A 19,365-nucleotide genomic window follows, 5' to 3' on the forward strand; every position below is an offset into this window, starting at 1 on the left:
TGCTCCTGTATGGCACAGGGTAGCCCACCAGCCAGTGGGGAGGAAGTGAAGGAGATGGGGACAGCACATGGAGGTTTCACTGAAAACATCTACTTATATCCCTTTGGCCAAAATTTAGTCAGATAGATAGCCATTTACCTAGGGAGACAGATTGTGTATCAATGGGTAATTTACAGCATGTTCAAGGCTGTAGTACTAATTGACCTGGAATAGCCATTCTCTCCTTTCATAATAATAGAATTTTGGTGACATATATGGCTATCTGGGATAAAAATAAAATTACAGCCTTGAACATGCTGTAAATTACCAATTGATTCAGAATGCTTAGGTTTTTTTTTTTAATATTTCACCTTAATAAATCTAGTAGAGCTTGTTTTTCTTTCAGTATGGTACTAGATCATGGTTCCTCTGTTTGAACACCCAAGGAAGAAGATTGCTTAGTTTTAGGTGCCATGTTGAATGAAAACATGGTTTGTTTCATTTGCTGAATGTGTTTGGGTGTTTTTCCCCCCTTACAGTTTAATGAGATATAATTAACATTCAACACTGTGTAAGTTTAAGGTGTTGAGCATAATGATTTGACACATGTATAGTTGTGGTCTCTTAAGGTCAATTCATTTGTGATGCAATTTATTATACTTCTGACCAGTTTTGTTATCTTCGTAGGAAATTGACAAGATGGTTTTTGGAGAGAATCTCTTGATTCTGTACCTGCCTTCCATTGTGATCACGCTGGCGAATTTTATCACCCCGATAATCTTTGCCAAGATCATCCACTATGAGGATTATTCCCCAGGCTTTGAGATCCGGCTGACAATCCTTAGGTAATGCCTAGGCATGCCAAACAGATCACCACTTGTCGCCTCCCCTGCTCACAGCAGACATTGCTAATCAATTGTGGTACCTTTTTCCCTGCTGGGTCAGAAATCCTCTTCAGCCTTCAGATAGTCTCCACAAATGACTCAGAGTTTTCACATGCAGAGAAATCTCTTTGACTTAAGCGTCTACTCAGCTGTAGTGTATTTTTGGTTCATGTATTAGCACACTGACTGCTGAGGGCATAGGATGGGCCCTTGGAGGAATGTTGCTCTGAAGATGTTAGAATGAAGTATATACCAGCAGGAGAGTGAGGAGGTGGGAGAGAAGGGAAGGCAGCTAATAAAGGGTATGCTGTTTGGGAAGTTGTAACTGGGGCTCGGTTCTGCGAGACAGCTCAGGGAGTTTGCATGGAAAATATCTTAGGGTGTTCCTACTCAGCAGAGTGTTTGTCCTTCAACAAATGTTCACCCTCCCCTGCCTAAGGGTGGCTGAGTCCCAAGGGCATTAACTCCCCCACAAGTTCCATCCCATGGCCCCAATGCGTGGGCCTTGGGAAGAGAGTTACACTGGAAACTTGCAGTAGGAACCTGAGACTTTTGCTGGAGTGAATGCTGAGAAAAATGTGGCCCAGACCCCGACTGTGTGTGCTACTGTTGCCTTTTTATAATTTGTTGTAATCTCTCTTCTCATACTAAAAAATATTCAGTGTAATTTAAAAACAATAAATAAATGCCAAGGGTAAAGCTGGACCCAAGTTAACACACATGAGTTAAGGAGGACCAGGTGGGGACCGTGTGAAATGGGAACGTTTTCTTTCTGCTTCTCAAATGCCTCAGATAGTATTTGCATCTTTAAAAAAATGTTTTATTTTGGAAACTTTCAAATAGGACAGTATCATGACCCCCTACGTGTGTCCATCACTTAGTTTCAACTCTTTACCAACATTTTGTTAGTCATCTTTCATGCACTTCTCCCACTCTGCTGGAATATTTTAAGCAAATCTCAGGCAACATGTTTCACCTGTAAAAGCTTCGGTGTATCTCTAAAGTGACAAGGACTTTTCTTTCTAAACATAACTATCATCATCCCTCATAGAATTGTCAGGTCCCTGATGGAGCTGCAGAGGGCTTTCTATGATTGGCTGGTCTTGGTTTGTTCAAATCGAGAGCCAGAGAAAGGCCACCTGCTGTGTTGGGTTGTTAATGCTTCTTAAATCCCTTTTGTCCTTTCAAAAATCCCCCCGGCCCTTGTGTTATTCCATTGGTTTGTGAGAGAAGCTGGGGCATTTGTCTTATGTGATGTTCTTTATTTTGGGTTTAGATCATTGTTGTTGTGTGTGTCTTTTGTTTTTCTGTATCTCCTCGTCACCAATCATGGCTGTGGATTGAGACTTTTTAATTAGATTCCAGTTCAATTTTGAGTTACGGAAGCCTCCCTGGCAATGCTGGGTACTCACATCTCCCAGGAGGACAGAATATCAGGTGGATGGTATAGGTTTGCTCCCCAACTCACACAGTTTAATGTTTCTATTTCATTTAATTTTTTAAAAATTATAAACCAAACAATAAATGAACCATCTTTAAAGAAAACGAGCCCTCTGCCCTCCTGTCTTGAATCCACTTCCCCCCAGCAGCCCTTATCTACATGGTTCATATTATTCATGCCAACATTCACACGTTTGTCTTCTTTTAAAAATAGGATTGTTTCTACCTGAGACTCTGCAATGTACTTTTTCTCCCCACTTCTCAATATATTCTAAGCCATCTTCCAAAACTGATACTTAGAAAATTCAATTAGTTCTTTTCAGGAGTTGTTCTGAGCATGGCTACATCATCATGGACTCAGGGCTTCCCAGCTTTCTGATATTCTTTTTCCTTTTGCATTTAAAAAAATGTGATAAAATATATATATATAACATGAAATTTACCATCTGAGCCACTTTTAATTGTGTAATTCAGTGGCACAAAGTACATACTCAATGTTGTGCCACCGTCACTACTGTCATTTCCAGAACTTGCTCATCGTCTGAAACTGAAACCCGGTGTCCATTTGTGGGTTTGCTGTTAAGAAGGGCAACTTCTCTGCACCCAGCCCTGTTCTGAGGGGCCAGCTCGCCCCAAGCCCTTCTCATCCATGTTCCCGCCTCCGCTCTTCCCTGCAGGTGTGTCTTCATGCGGCTGGCCACCATCTGTGTGCTCGTATTCACCCTGGGCTCCAAGATTACATCCTGTGACAACTACTTGTGTGAGCTCTGTGGCTACAACCAGAAACTCTACCCGGTGAGGCTGGGGGGAAGGGCGTCCTACGAGCTGGGTCATTGTGGGGGGCGGTAGCATTAAGGTCGAGAGAACAGCCCAGGGAGCCAAGGGTGTGAATCCCAGGTGATCCTCTTTCTTGCTCTAGCTGAATCTGTCACACCAGGAACTCCGAAGGGCTTGGAAACCCAAGTCTGTGCTGGAGCTCAAAGGAGTGTTGGCTGGCGGCCTCCAGAGGCACAGGATCGGGGGCTGGAAATGACCTCGGTAGAACCTGACCTTTTTTGCTCCAAGTCAGGCTTGTTTCTCTCTCTTGGTTTCAGTGCTGGGAGACCCAAGTTGGGCAGGAAATGTACAAACTGATGATCTTTGACCTCATCATCATCCTGGCTGTGACACTTTTTGTGGATTTTCCTAGAAAGTAAGTGTGAGGGGCACTTTTTTATCTCCCCCCACCCCTCATCCCCCCTCAACAGGCTCCCATCACAGCTGCTCTTCACAAAGTGCTGGATGATTCCACATCCTGGAAACCACTTGACAACCACTGGTGCCTTTCAGACAGCTCCAGGCCATCACCCCCGAGTCCATTATGCGCCCCATTGAAAGGCCGCACAAAGAGCAGAAATGATGCTGCTTTCCAGGGGGATGCCCTCGGGGTGACTTCTTGCCATGTCACAGCCACAGGCCCTGTTAGTGGAGGCCCTCCCGGCTGCAGTGGACACTGCATTTCCTAATCTGTGTTCAAGCCCAGCACTGCTCGTTTCCTCATGACGTGACCTTGGGCAAGTTACTTAAGCTCTGTGCCTGTTTTCCTACCTGTGAAATGCGAACAGTGGCAGTACCCATCTCATACCCCTTTGGTGAATATTAAATGACAAAATGCAGATAAAAGTACTAAGAACACTCCATGCTACAAAACTCAACAAAACATTAACTGTCACCATCAGGATTATCATTACTATGCCTACATTAAAAAAAAAATTTGTTTCTCAGCATCTTCTTGAGCCTTAAGTGAAACTGTTCACTTAATCACATGTACAAATTCTTTTTTACTCACATGGACAAATTCTCCTGGCATATGCCAGAAGTTCAATAAACTCATAAAAGTAAACATTGAAAAAGAAACTGTCCTTTTAAAAAAATTACACAGTATGATGTGAATGTTTATATTACAATTTTTTAACATTTAAATAAATATAGAAATCCTGAGAGTAGTGAAAGCCCTCTTGTTCCCTTACCCCTAATTCCCCAGACCCACCCCACTCCTCAGAGGTGGCCGTTGGTAACACCTGCGGGTAGATCCAGCCATCCTTAAAAAGAAAACAAAAGCATATTTGCATAAATATACATGTAAGTAAACACATGGTCTTGCTGGAAGTGTCCTTTTCTTGCCCACAAATGGGATCAGGTTACATCTATGCGGGTCCACAGCTTGCTTTTTCCCCCACACAAGCAAAATACCATGACTTTACATGTCAGGACACATTTATTTTCCTCATATGTTTTAAAGACCGTGTAATAGTCCGCTGTATACATGGCTTCTAATTTGATGATGAAGCCCTTGCTGATGGGCACTTAGGTTGTTACCCAGTATCTTTGCTAATATGTGGTACTGCTACAGTGAATAAGCTGTGTGTATTTATCTCAAGCCCCTGGTCCTCGGGTTTCTGTAGGAAGCTTCTAGGATTCCAAGAGTGGCATATAGGGTGATAGGTCCCTCAGAAGCCATTATCTGTGTGGATGCACAATAGCTCTGTACTTTTTGGATTGAGTGGCAAGCTAGCATACAGGGCCTACCCTGGTCATTTACTGTCAATACAGTGCAGTGCAGTAGGCTGTGTTATAATCCCCCTACGTTTCAGATGAGAAAAATGAGCCTTCTCTAATGTTCTTTGGCTGGTAAACTACAGATCTGAGACTTGGACCCTAGTCTTAATGACGCCGGAGTTCACTGTACTTTGCATCTTCTAGACATATGACTAACAGTTTGCATGAGAAGTATGCATGGAATTGTGTGAATGTGATTCTGTGCCTCGGCCGACGTTGGTAGTCCAGGCGGTAAGCTGTCCTGTTTGTTTGCAGGATCCTGGTGACCTACTGTTCCTCCTGGAAGCTTTTTCAGTGCTGGGGAGAGCAGGAGTTTGCCATCCCTGATAATGTTCTGGGTATCGTTTATGGGCAAACCATTTGCTGGATCGGAGCCTTTTTCTCACCCCTGCTTCCTGCGATTGCAACCTTGAAGTTCATTATCATCTTTTATGTGAAAGAGGTAAGGAGAGGTGGGGTTGAGGGGTTGATAACCCGGACCATTCTTGATCTTGCAGGACATTCAGCATACACATGCCTGGAGCCCACCCAGATCCCATCAGATGTATCAGAATTGCATCCCTTATTTGATATATATATATTTTTTATCCTGGAAAAAAAAACTTTGAATGGATTTTCACATTTTTATCATTTTAAGAGTTGAAGAATGGTCTTGCTCCTGTGGTTTAAATGTTTTTGTATGTGGCTAAGAGTTGAGTTGCAATTGATCAATCAGTTGACAGTGGTTCATTTTGGTGATATTTAAGAAAAGGTTTATTATTTACAATTATTTAATTTTCTGCTTGGCTTTTGGAGCCGGTGCATTTATTTTCAGTTCTCAGTTATTTTTGTAACTCCTCAAACAGCTCACAGATTGTAGGCATTGTACCTGAACCTAAGGGCTCAGTGGGTGAAGTAGCCCTGCTGCTGCTGCTGCTAAGTTGCTTCAGTCATGTCCGATTCTGTGCGACCCCATAGACAGCAGCCCACCAGGCTCCGCCATCCCCGGGATTCTCCAGGCAAGAACACTGGAGTGGGTTGCCATTTCCTTCTCCAAGAAGTAGCCCTACAGATGACTAATTTATCTTGGCTTGTTAATCAAACTTTTAAAATTATAGATGCAATATATGCTCACTGTTAAACATTTAAACAGTGCAGGTATGTACTCCATCCCTTCTTCTAGAGGTATCCTCTGCTAAGAAGCCCAACATAATTGAACACCTAGTATACCAGGCCCTGGGGATTAAAAAATGGAAGTAATAATAGTATCATTAATAAGTACAACAGTACTAACAGGTGATGATAATACTGTGTCCTCCCACTCTACTGAACACTGTATAGATGATCATGTAATACTTTAAAGTAGGTACTGCTAGTAACCATATTTTATAAATTAGGAAGCTGAAGTTCAGAGAGGTTAAGTAACGATCCAAGATCACACAGCTTATCAATGACTCCTGAGATGTGAACCCAAGTTTACCTCACTCCAGAGCCTATGCTCTTAATCCAGTAGGCCAGGCCTTACATTGGGTCATACTTTCTACCTGGCTGTTTTGGTCTTTGAAGAATGTTCCAGTGCTTTCATTTGAAAACTTCAGTTGGCTGAAGTCACCACAGGAGAAGTGGATGCCAGAAAGCTCGTAGGAACTTTTTCTTCTTCCAGAAAATATCAGTTAGGCAGTGGCTTCCCAGCATGTCACTCAGTAAAGACAGCATGGGGGTAATAGCATGGGTCACAGGCATTGGACTGAGTTCTGACACCCCGACTTGACTGGCCAGCTGCCTGCCGACACCCTGACCAGATGCCAGGGTCCCTTGGCTCGCAAGACGCTCTGATTGCTGCGGTAACAGGAGCTTGATGCTCCTTGATTCAGGAGGAAGTATATGCCTCTTTCTCTCCCCCTCCCCACCTGATCTCCCCTTCAAGCCTTTCCCTCATTGGAAATATTTAAATATATAGGAAAGGAACTTAAGCACTGGGGGTCCAATGCAGAGGGGTGCTGTTTCAGTCCCTGGTCAGAGAGCCTGAAATCCCACATACCTCATGACCAAAAAAACCAAAAACATAAAAGCAGGAACAGTATTGGAACGAATTCAGTAAAGACTTATAGGAAAAATCTATGTGTATGTAAAAATGCAAGCAAAGTATCTCCTATTCTGGAATGTATATATTTAATACATTTTTAACCCCCTAAGGAGAATACTTTTTGAATCCTTTCAAATCTTCATGTTGTATACTGTAAATATATCATGTTGTATACTCTACCTTATAATTTTATTTGTCAATTATACCTCAGTAAAGCTGAAAAAACAAATTTACAGTAAAATGTTTAAAAATACATTTAAAAAAAACAAATGAGATTATACAGTACAAAGTTTTGACATCCAGGCTTTTCATTTGACAATGCCTTATACGATGTAAAGCTCTCTTGTTTTTCCTAAGGGCTAAGTGGTTTTCCATCATATGGATCACTTTAACCTTTAAGGAAGTATATCGGTAGCTACTTTGGTTGCTTTCAGTTATTCCCTGTTATCAACAACTGTAGCAGTAAATACCATATACTTGTGTTTTGGCCATTTTTTTTCATTTTGGTCTGTATTGCTGACTACCCTCTAGAAAGGTTATAGCCAATTTATATTCCCACTGTAATGCATGACTGTGCTCATTTGTCCTCAAAGAAGCAGTGCTCTTCATTTTCCCTCTTTCTTCCTTTCTCTCCTTAGATAAGCCTTCTTTATACCTGCAGACCCTCTCCGAGGCAGTTCAGAGCATCCAATTCTAATTTCTTCTTCCTGTTGGTGTTGCTGATTGGACTGTGCTTGGCAATTATACCTCTGACAATCAGCATGGCACGGTAAATATGACTTTCTAGAATATTCCCTCCTTGACTTGTCCCTCTTTTGTGTTAAAGCCTTCTTTGCATTCTTTGTTGGCACCAGCAGAGGTCAGTAAGTCACTCCTGGCTGTTAGGTCCACCTTTGTTTTGGAATCCCTCTCTGGATGCTGAAATATCTTGGTTCACTTCTGACCTTGGACTTGCAGGCTTCCCATTGGTTTTTAGAGTGTTGTTTGGGTCTGTTCCACCCGATCCCTTTTCCTAGGACCTCTCTTCTGGTCGCCTTTGGGATTGTTTGTTTCTGATTGTAAAGATAATGCATGGTCACTGAGAAGATTGGGAGTGTCTTCTATGTACCAGGCACTGTGCCAGGTGCTGGGGTTATAAAGACAACTTGGACATGGCACAGGGAGTGTATCATCTAGAGCGGAATTTGGAAAAAGGGGAAATGCTCAGTCCTGAGGATGAGAAATTGAGGGTTCCAGACCCAGTGATGCCACTTCTGTTATAACCGTTTATGCCAGATGCTGGAAAGAGAGTAAACCACTTAGCCTTTGTAAGCTATATGGTTTCTGTAGCGCTTGTTCGGCTCAACTGATTATACATCATCTATGTTGCAATCTATGCAGCCTGTGTTGCATCTATGTAAATAAGCCAGCAGGCAAGACTATGTTCCAGTAAAACTTCATGAAAAATAGACTGTGGACCAGATTTGGTCTGTGGGCTGTAGTTTGCCACCCTTTGACTTAGTCTCATGGAATTCCGTTTCTTTATTTTATTTATCCTATTTTGTCCCATTTCTTCTTTTTTTTTCCTTATATTGGAGCGGGTTGCCATTTCCTACTCCAGGGGATCTTCCCGACCCAGGGATCGAACCCACGTCTCTTGCACCTCCTGCATTGGCAGGAGGATTCTTTACCACCGCGCCACATTTCTTCATCTTTAACTGAAAAGCCTAGAACTTTGAATTCCTCTCTCAGGTTTTATTATTTTTTAAACTAATTTGAGTCTGTGTCAGTTCAGTTCAGTTCAGTTGCTCAGTCATGTCCGACTCTTTGCGACCCCATGGACTGCAGCATCCCAAGCTTCCCTGTCCATCACCAACTCCCTGAGCTTGCTCAAACTCATGTCCATCGAGTTGGTGATGGCATCCAATCATCTCATCCTCTGTCGTCCCCTTTTCCTCCTGCCTTCCATCTTTCCCACCATCAGGGTCTTTCCCAGTGAGCAGTTCTTCACATCAGGTGACCAAAGTCTATGTATGTTTATTGTAATGGTAGTATGTTACATACTGAAAAATTCAAGTAGTACAGAAAAAAGTATAAACTAAACAAACTTATTATGAAAAATGTATTTTTTAATGCATATGGAATAATACTGTTTGGCAACTTAATTTGTTTCACTTTTATATTATGTCCTATTCCAGGCCAGCACATACAGAACTCTTGTTCTTTTAAAATATTTTTTAACTTTGAATTTTTAAAATAAGAAATGGATTCACGTGGCATAGAACTGGAAAAGTATAGATGAGTATGTGGTGGAAATCCATCCTCCAGTTCTGCTTCCTACTCCTTAGTCTCTAAGACAGTCATATCTATATATGTGTGTGTCCGTCTCAGTGGTTCTTTACTCCACTGTATGAATGGATCACAAATGGCTCATCCATTTTCTTAAACAACACTTAGGTTGTTTCCAGGAATCTATTTTTATCCCTAAAATAGGGCTGCAGTAGAAAATTTCCTACACAGAACTTTGTGATGTGACTATAGGCAATTCTTGTAAGCCTTAATTTTTATCCCGTTGTAATTTTATTTTTCCCTTTTTATTTAAAAAATTTTCAAATCTGTAGAAAAGTTGAAAAAATTAGCAACAATGACAACTCATACACCCTTTACCTGGATGTCCCGATGGTTGCATTCTGCTACATTTTCTTCCCTCTCGCTATGCATACCTTTGTGTGTGCAGATGAACCACACCATGGTTGTAGGCATCCTAACATTTCATTCCTAAATAGCTAAACCTTCACTTCCTAAAAGTAACGACATTCTTCCTATATATCCACAATAACGCTATCACACCTAAGGAAACTAATGCCAATGTCATATTCCTGCCATTGCCAAGTTTCTCCAGTTGTCCCCCAATAGTCTTTTAGAGCTTTATTTTTTAAATGAGGCTCTTTTTCAGGTTTTACTCATTACTTTTCATTACCATGTTTCCTTAGTCTTTCTTAACCTTTAATTCTTGAAAAAGTCGAGGCCAGTTTCCTCACCTCTACATTAATAGGCTGAAGAGTGGTCTCCCCACGTTCTAGAGCTGTCTGTTTTCTCACAGTGTCATTTATCTTGATTTTTTTTTTAATTTCTGGTGCTCAATTTATTGCTGTTCTAGAATATCACCAGACTATCTGTCTTCGAGTAACAGGTTCTTTTTTTTCACTGCAGTATAGCTGATTTTCAGTGTTGTGTTAGTTTCAGGTGTCCAGCAGAGTTATTTAGTTATATAAATATATCTTTTTCAGACTCTTTTCCTTTATAGGTTATTATAAAATACTGAGTATAGTCTCTTTGCTGTACAGTAGGTCCTTGTTGATGATCTGTTTTATGTGTAACTAGTGTGTGTATGTTCATCCCAAACTTCTAATTTATCCCTACCCGCTCATCACCTTCTCCTTTGGTAACCATAAGTTTGTTTTCTGTGTCTGTGGGTCTATTTCTGTTTTGTAATAAAGTTCATTTGATTCTTTTTTTTTTTTTTTTAGATTACACATACCATTTTTCTGTCTGGCTTACTTTACTTAATATGATAATCTTTCATTTCAGTCGTTCAGTCGTGTCCGACTCTTTGCAACCCCATGAATCACAGCACGCCAGGCCTCCCTGTCCATCACCAACTCCCGGAGTTCACTCAAACTCATATCCATTGAGTCAGTGATGCCATCCAGCCATCTCATTCTTTGTCATCCCCTTTTCCTCCCACCCCCAATCCCTCCCAGCATCAGAGTCTTTTCCAATAAGTCAACCCTTCGCATGAGGTGGCCAAAGTATTGGAGTTTCAGCTTTAGCATCAGTCCTTCCAGTGAACACCCAGGATTGATCTCCTCTAGAATGGACTGGTTGGATCTCCTTGCAGTCCAAGGGACTCTCAAGAGTCTTCTCCAGCACCACAGTTCAAAAGCATCAATTCTTCGGCTATCAGCTTTCTTCACAGTCCAACTCTCACATTCATACATGACCACTGGAAAAACCATAGCCTTGACTAGACGGACCTTTGTTGGCAAAGTAATGTCTCTGCTTTTTAATGTGCTATCTAGGTTGGTCGTAACTTTCCTTCCAAGGAGTAAGCGTCTTTTAATTTCATGGCTGCAGTCAGCATCTGCAGTGATTTTGGAGCCCCCCAAAATAAAGTCTGACACTGTTTCCACTGTTTCCCCATCTATTTCCCATGAAGTGATAGGACCAGCAGCAAATGGTATTGTTTCATTCTTTTTTCTGGCTGAGTAATACTCCATTGTGTGTGTGTCTGTGTCTGTGTGTGTGTACCACATCTTCCTATTCATTCATCTATTGATGGATACTTAGGTTGCTTCCATGCAGTGAACATTGGGGTGCATGTATCTATTCAAATTAGAGTTTTCTCTGGAAATATGCCCAGGAGTAAGATTGCAGGAGCATATATGGTAACTCTATTTTTTAACTCCACCTCTGTCCTCAATTTCTTGTAAACTGGAAATCAAGTCTAGGGACTTGAGACTCAGGGTAAGTGTTTTTGACTGGAATATTCCAGAAGGCCCATGAGGTCAGGCAGTTCCTTGTGGGTCACTGTTAGTGAAGCTTTGTGGGCATGCAGAGGAGGGATGCTCAGCCTGTGCTGCAGGCCTGGCCCTGAGCCCCGTACTTTGTGTCCTGGCAGCATCCCTTCCTCCAAAGCCTGTGGTCCGTTCACCAACTTCAACACCACCTGGGAGGTGGTCCCCAAGACAGTGAGCACCTTCCCCAACTCGCTGCAGACGCTGGTTTATGGCATCACTTCAGAAGCCTTCGCAGTGCCTTTTTTCATGATCATCTGGTAAGTGAGAACCACCTGGGCTCTTCAGGTATTTTCTATTGAGACTGGTGGGCTGCTTTCCGCTGGGAAACGGAGCTCACCTGAGACACTTGGTATGATACTGAACCTCTCTGAGCTGTACTTTACCTAATCTCTAAAATGTTGTAATAATAGTAATTCTTTCAGAATATTGCTAAATAGGTTCAGGGAGATCCCAAATATAAGGCACTTAGCCAGATGGCTGACTTATAAAATAAAACCCAATAAACACTGCATATTATTAGTATTACTGCATATTATTAGTATCACAAAATCAGTTGGTTTTCATAAAAGGAATTGATAACTGGGCTGAGAGAAGAGTACTGGTGTAGGAGCATGCCCTTGAACTCTGGCTCTACCACTTACAATCTGTGTGGCCTCAGGTCATCACATATCCTCTCTGAGTCTTGATTTCCTCCCCTGAAAAATGGGAGTAAAAATGGCACATACCTTGTAGGGCTGTGAGAAGGAAACATGGTTACACATGTGAAGTGTTTAGCAGAGGACCTGGCCCTTAGTGAAGGCTCAGCAAATGACAAGGGTTGGGTACAGAGGTGATGAGGGCTTTTGTGCAGTGATTCATTTTGTGTGTTAAAGTAACTCTAATCACAGATATGTGTTGAGGGCTTACTTTGTACTAGGCATTGTTCTAATTACTGTGCATTCTCATTATTGATAAATTCCATATTTTTTCTGTATTGTAAATATGCTTACTAGCTAAAATATTTTTGTAACCAAAAAATCAATACTGCTGCTGCTTTTTTTGTGGTTATTTGTGGACATGTGTTGAGTAACAAAAAATGAGTTGCTTTGACATACAGTGTCTCAGTGCACTTATTATTCCACTGCTGTAGTGGAATATCACAGTCTGGGTCACTAAATATTATTTCTCATGGTTCTAGAGCCTGAAAGTCTGAGATCAAGATGCCAACATGATCAGGGGAATATCCTCTTCCAGCTTACAGACTTCTTGTATTCTGTAATGGCAGAAGAGGCTAGTCAACTCTCTGATGTCTCTTTAATAAGGGCACTAATCCCATTTGTGAGGGCTTCATCCTCATGACCTAATCACCTCCCACAGGCCTACTTTCATCACCTTGGGAGTAGGACTTATATGAACTTTGGGAGAGCAGAGTATTCAAACCATAGCTCAGACTGCAACTAAGTATCCTAAATTTTTATGATCTGTTTATAGTGCCATGTTTCTTGCATTTCATGCTTTTGGTGGTGGGTGATTTTGCTGTTCATGCAGACATGAAGTGTTGTCTAGGGTTTTCTAAGTGCACGAAGGCTGGAATGTGTTTTATGCAGAGACTATGCTTGTTAGATAAGCTTCATTCGGGCACACATCATGGTGCTGTTGGCTGTAGGTTCAGTGATAGTAAATAAGGTGTCTTTAAATAGAAACAATTATTTATTAATAACTTTCTTTCTCAAGAAACATGAAAGTATTGATCAGCTGACAAAAATGTGACCAGAGGCACAAAGGAACCTACTCTGTATTTCCTTTGGGATCATTGTTTCAGAATTCACTGGTTCAGTGTTCCTGGAAACTGTTCCGTTCCGTTCCGTCGCTCAGTCGTGTCCAACTCTTTGCGACCCCATGGACTGTAGCCTACCAGGCTTCTCCGTCCATGGGATTCTCCAGGCAAGAATACTGGAGTGGGTTACCGTTTCCTTCTCCAGGGGATCTTCCTGACCCAGGGATCGAACCCGGGTCTCCTGCATTGGAGGCAGACGCTTTAACCTCTGAGCCACCAGGGAAGCCCGAGACAGTCCTCTCTTGTGATGAAATCCAAATATTCTTTAATCTAGAACTACACAAATCACTGAGTTGATTGTAGCTTACTTGTACTAACTCCTGCAGTCATCAGTTATCCTATGAGGTAGATATTACTACAGTAAAATCCCAGCATGATGCAAGGAAAGGGTTAAAATATTTATTTGTTAAAGGTAAGATACCTTTGATATTAATAAAATGATGTGGGATTGTAGCCGATTAGCCTGGAATTTCATGGATCCTGGAATCCAGCAGCTCCATCGTTGTTGGTTCACTCCAGCTGTGGTTTGGCTGCCACCATCTGGTGGTGGTTTCCTGATCTGGCTTCCACATCTTTGGGGGTCACTCTCGACCTTGGCCATGGGGACTTCCAGAAGAGAAGACTGACACCCCTGATTCCAGTGACCCTCATGTCCTCAGCCTTCTCTGGGGAGATTGAACCGGCAGCCACCTCCCCTTTGTGGATGATGTTGCCTGCTGTTTTCCTGGGCACTTGCCCTTCGCCTCACTTGTCCGTCTTCTCAAAGATAATAACTTCAACCACCCACAATTGGGGTCTGGGACGGCAAAGAAAACAGGAGCAATTGCCAGTTGCTTTTATTCAGAATTGTATTACGTTAGGCTCGGAGAAGGCAATGGCAAGCCACTCCAGTACTCTTGCCTAGAAAATCCCATGGATGGAGGAGCCTGGTAGGCTGCAGTCCGTGGGGTCGCTAAGGGTTGGACACGACTAAGCGACTTCACTTTCACTTTTCACTTTCACACATTGGAGAAGGAAATGGCAACCCACTCCAGTGTTCTTGCCTGGAGAATCCCAGGGATGGGGTAGCCTGGTGGGCTTCCGTCTATGGGGTCACACAGAGTCGGACACGACTGAAGTGACTTAGCAGCAGCAGCAGTCTTGTTATCACTGGGTTTTACTCTGTTATTCCCATTTTACAGATGAGGGGGCTGAGTCCAGAGAGGCTCCACAGTGATCATCCACAGTCATTTTATTCTGTGTTGAGCTGAGCTTCTGGCCCATCTCCTCCTCTCTTCCCTCTTGTGTGTGCCAGCGGAGATTCAGGAACTTTAGTATTAACTTAGAAAGCAAGGCAGGAATCGGTCTCTGCTGCCACTGCCAAATAAAATCTCTCGGGCTGTTTCTGATGCTCTCTGCCTGGGAGAGGTGTGGGTTTTCTTTTTTTCATCTGTTCAAACAAAAGTAACACTGTTCCAGGCCAAGCGGGTCGGGTCGTTTTCCAGTGGCCTTCAGATGGTACAGACTTACTAGTGACCTCTTACCTTATGTTGCAGCCTCATCATGTTTTACTTCATCGCCCTAGCCGGAGCGCACAAGCGGGTGGTCGTTCAGCTCCGAGAGCAGCTGAACCTGGTAAGAAAGCTCCGGTCCTGGGGGTCAAGGCCAGGGACATTTATGGCAGTACACAGAAAGGAATGGGGAGCTTCTCCCGGGGAGAGAGAGTGGGACACTTCCATCACCACTACCCCAGAACTCTGCCTTCAGACCCAGCCTCCTGCAGCTCCATTTAGGTCCTTGAGTCATCCATGCTTTCAATATGTGCATTTTCATACTGTACTGAGATGCAGAGGGGAATAAGAAAGAAGACAGGACTGCTCAGTGGCTAAAGGAAAAAGATCCATTCTGGTTGCGATAACTGCTGTAAAGGTGGCATAGATGAGCTAGTTAGTGGGGCCTGGTGGACCACCGGCTGCTGAGATAGCAGCCATCTCAGCCGGAAGTGACGATAGAGCCGAGACTTAAATGATGAGAAGCAGCCAGTTATGGGAGGTCTTGGGTATGAGAGTAACAGGCAGAGACAACAGCGAGCTCTGGGCCCAGGAGGAAGGGCAGTCTGCACGGAGGGTGCAAGATGATGGGAAAGGTAAGGCGAGCTTGAGTCACAGCACCGCCTGAGGGCGCTGGTGAGAAGTCTGGGTTTAATTCTGAGTGTGATAAGAAGCCACTGGAGAGTGTTGTCCAAGTCTGATGTTCATTTCTAAAACAACGTTTTTACAAGGCTGCTTTGTGGACCGGGGGCTAGGAGAGGGGTGTCCAGGGCACAAGAGTAAAAGAGACAGTTTGGAGGTCATTGGAGATCCAGTAGTTTGGATCCTTGGCCTCGAATCTGATAGGTAATTTCTTGGGTTGAAATAATATTTGTTTCCAAATATATTGACTGTGCTGATGAACCTATCTCTGTTTTTAGGAAAGTCGTGACAAGCGTTATCTAATCCAGAAACTCACAGAAGCCCAGAGGGATCTGAGGAACCGGCTAGACTGACCGGGAGATGCTGCCACCTGTGGCTTACGGGCTGGCCTGGTGATCTGCCAGCCTACCATATCCGTTGGGGATTTTAGCGGAAATTTTAAAATGTATTTTTCTGGAGTTTGGGCCTTTTCTGAAAGTGGCTCCATATGTGCAGCTCCAGTGGCCACGTTTACATTACCAGATCCCTTTTTAGGGCATTAGTAACTTAGAAAAGCAGGTTCAAAACCACGTCTTTGCCTGTAACCCAGCAGCTCAGGGGCGACTTGACCAAAACACTGACTTTGAAGCTTTGCAACCAAAATTGAGGAGAACCACTGAAGGTTTTCAACCAAAATTGACAAGCGACCACTCATGTTTTTACAAGCTTACTTGTATCGTCTTTTAAAGTTAACTGTGGAGGTCATCAGTCCATGAGCCTGGGTTTGTTCTTTTGAACCAGGTTCTGGGGGTTTAGGCTGAGAGGTGTTCCCTTAAGAAGCAGTGACTCTTGTGAATGGTTCTGTAGACTTAAAATGCAGAAACCCTGGAATCATGTTTGAAACAGACGGTGGAGCACAGAGAGGATGGTTATGTAATTTCAGCTACGTGGTAATATGTAATATGAGAGTAATACTGTATGACAGAGAAAAGCTTTTCCTGTGTGTGAATAAGGAAGGCCCTGAGGGCCTTGGACTGAGCCCGTGATGGGGGGAGCAACTGCAACTTGGCAGCCTGGATTTCGTAGCTTCCTGGGCATGTTGCTACAGCCCCGTTACTCAGGGGAAGCTGCTTTAAGGACCTGGATATTCACAACCTTCCATTCCCTTCTAGTCCTGGGTTTGGAGACTCGGCAGAGGGTTCTGTGCCATCAAGATTAAGAGGCAGAGTGTGTCTCGCTCTTCCAAAGGCTGCGTCCCTTCCTGCACTAAGGTCTCTGAATGGCACTTACAGTTCTGAGCCAGGCTGGAAGGGGCTGTTGAGTGTTTGTGTGTTGGGGGCATGTGGGCTGCAGCATCAGGCCAGCCTATGGCGGTGTACCCAACTAGACTGAATGCTGGAGCTTTTAAATGTACATATTCATAGCTTTAAGGGCTCTTGTTTTTCTTGTGTTAAAATTTTAAATTTCATTTTACAAAACATGTCGATATCTCTTAAGACTTCTGTTACCATAAAAACCTTATGCAATAAATACCTCAGCATAAGCTTACCTGAAATTGATAGCTTTAAACCTTTTCACATAAGCCTTGATTATAGTTTAATCAGTTTTCATTCTAATACCTTCAGAATCTTTTCCAAAGTACTGTAGTTTTGTAACGGACTGTCCGTGCCCTCCTTCTCTTGTTTTCCTTCCTTTCACCGGCTCATTAAACCTTTCCTTGGGATAGCCTGGCATTTAAAGGTGGGTGCAGGTTTTAGAAAGCTGCTGTTATGAAGACTATTTCCCACCCCTAGGACTCCCCCATTACTCAAAAATGATTGACTCCTTGCTCTTAGAAACAAAGCAAGCTCACCAGAGTTAACACAAGTCTACCTACTTGTCCCTTTGCCAGACTTTTTTTTTTTTTCTCTTCTACAGTTAGTATTAACACAGGGTATTTTTAAAAACTGAAACTGATGAGCTTTTCAAGCTTTTCATACCTTTTTAAGGTTTATGAATATTTAAGTCTAATAACTAGTATGGAATTTTGAATAAATGAAAGTTCATTCCATCCTCACTTAAAAAATTGTGAATTGTTGGCATTTTTGTCTAAAGAATTTATATGTAGCGCATCCTTGCCTTCAGCATGCTTCTGAGAACAGTCAAGTATTCTGTGCAGTGTGTGTGTGTGTTGGAAGCTCTGTTTTCTTTCCCTGTTATTATACTGAAATATGCTAATATATTCATCTTAGGTAAATGCTGCTAATTTGCATACTTCTTACTTGAATATTGTTATATATTTTGATAATTTTAATAACTGCAGGAGATGTCTGTATAATTGTTAAAGTGCAGCTGTCTCCAACAAATGTGCATTGAAACTACTGATTAAACTGTATCTTTAAGGTTTTAAAATGTGATTGTGTGTATTTGAATTGTTGGAGGGGTCTTGTCAGCAATCTAGTGACCATAGAAAACTCTAACAGTTTGTAAGGTTACTCTTTGCCTCTTCCTCGAATCAGAGAGAAGAAAGAAATATTTAATTTTAGAAAGTCATCACATGAGTGCTTTTAAGACTTTTAAACCAAGGAGGGATGTGTGTGTGTGTGTGTATTAAACTAAAAGACAGTTATTTCAAGCATTCCCTATCCCACCTCCCAGAGGAATTTAATATATATTCAAGCAGATGTGTATCTGTAGTTGTATGCGTGATGTTTATGTATTTCTGAGCTTCTCTTTTTTTCCTCCTTAGTAATATCTTGAAGATCCTGAAGAGTAGCTACCCATTCTTTTTTTGAGTACATGGCATTGTATGTCATGTATACTTGCATGATCATTTGCCCAGTGCTGGATACTTGGTTTTCAGTCACTGCCCCCTCCTGACCCCACAACCTCATTATAAACACTGGGAGCTGGAAGTTTAAAAGTCCATGCAAACACTTCTCTTTTCTCAGTTCTACCCCATTCGGCTTCAGGTTTTTGGTTTTTTTTTTTTTTTTTACATATAATGCATTTATTAAGAGTTCAATATTATTTTTTCTTTTCTAATTTTTAATTGGATAGTTGCTTTACACTGTTGTGTAGGGTTCTTCCATTAAACAACGTGAATCAGCCATAAGTGTACATATATCCCCCCATCTTAAAACCTCCCTTCCAACCCCCCACCCTGGCTTCACATTCTTGTTCTGTATCAAGACAGCCTTGCACTTCCTTGCAATCACAAAATAGTCTCATCCCAGCAGAGAGGAATCCAGTTACACAGGTCTTTAACTTGTATTAACTCTTTAAGTTAGCAAAGTAAATTTCTGCAGCTACATGTCTGATTGCAGATATTCACTTAAGTATTGGAGAGGGTTTCCCTGGAGGCTCAGTCAGTAAAGAATCTGCCTGCAATGCGAGAGACCTGGTTCAATACCTGGGTTGGGAAGATCCCCTGGAGGAGGGCATAGCAACCCACTCCAGTAGTCTTGCCTGGAGAATCCCCATAGACAGAGGAGCCTGGCGGGCTATAGTCCATGGGGTTGCAAAGAGTTGGACACAACTGAGAGACTAAGCAGAGCAGAGCAGAAGAAAGGAATTAAAGGGATGGCACAGCAAGGTCTGATCCCTAGGAAGATAGAACTTAATGTGTCTTCTTTATATAGGGTGTTGCTTTATTAGTAAATTCCATTTGGTATATTTTCTTTCCAATCCATGGGATGTCCCTGGGACATAGAGTGGCTTGGTAACTTGCTTACAAGTTGCATAATTTTTTACAGGTTTATTTACCTTCCTGAGATAAACTACACTCATTTTTAAAATGAAAAAATAATGTATTCACTTTTTATTTTATTTTATTTTATTTTTTTTACTAGCTAACCAGTTGTTTTCTATTTGTTTCATCTGTTTGATTCTCTTT

At 42.3% G+C, this 19,365-nt stretch overlaps 1 protein-coding gene across 2 annotated transcripts in view; it reads left to right on the forward strand.

The window, feature by feature from the left end:
• The window catches only part of TMC7 (transmembrane channel like 7), a 55,988-nt gene extending 37,836 nt beyond the window's left edge, over window positions 1–18,152 (forward strand). For both annotated transcript variants that reach the window (XM_055409571.2, XM_055409574.2), the window contains exons 9-16: window positions 667–824; window positions 2,981–3,098; window positions 3,398–3,495; window positions 5,157–5,343; window positions 7,605–7,735; window positions 11,627–11,782; window positions 14,877–14,955; window positions 15,791–18,152. In XM_055409571.2, the coding sequence (XP_055265546.1) occupies window positions 667–824; window positions 2,981–3,098; window positions 3,398–3,495; window positions 5,157–5,343; window positions 7,605–7,735; window positions 11,627–11,782; window positions 14,877–14,955; window positions 15,791–15,865 (1,002 nt within the window). In that variant the 3' untranslated portion in view covers window positions 15,866–18,152. The remainder of the gene's footprint in view (window positions 1–666; window positions 825–2,980; window positions 3,099–3,397; window positions 3,496–5,156; window positions 5,344–7,604; window positions 7,736–11,626; window positions 11,783–14,876; window positions 14,956–15,790) is intronic.
• Window positions 18,153–19,365: the final 1,213 nt, after the last annotated feature.

This window comes from Moschus berezovskii, chromosome 27 (genome assembly GCF_049115385.1).
Source record: "Moschus berezovskii isolate FMDL1 chromosome 27, NW_MosBer_1.0, whole genome shotgun sequence".
Classification (NCBI taxonomy): domain Eukaryota; kingdom Metazoa; phylum Chordata; class Mammalia; order Artiodactyla; family Moschidae; genus Moschus; species Moschus berezovskii.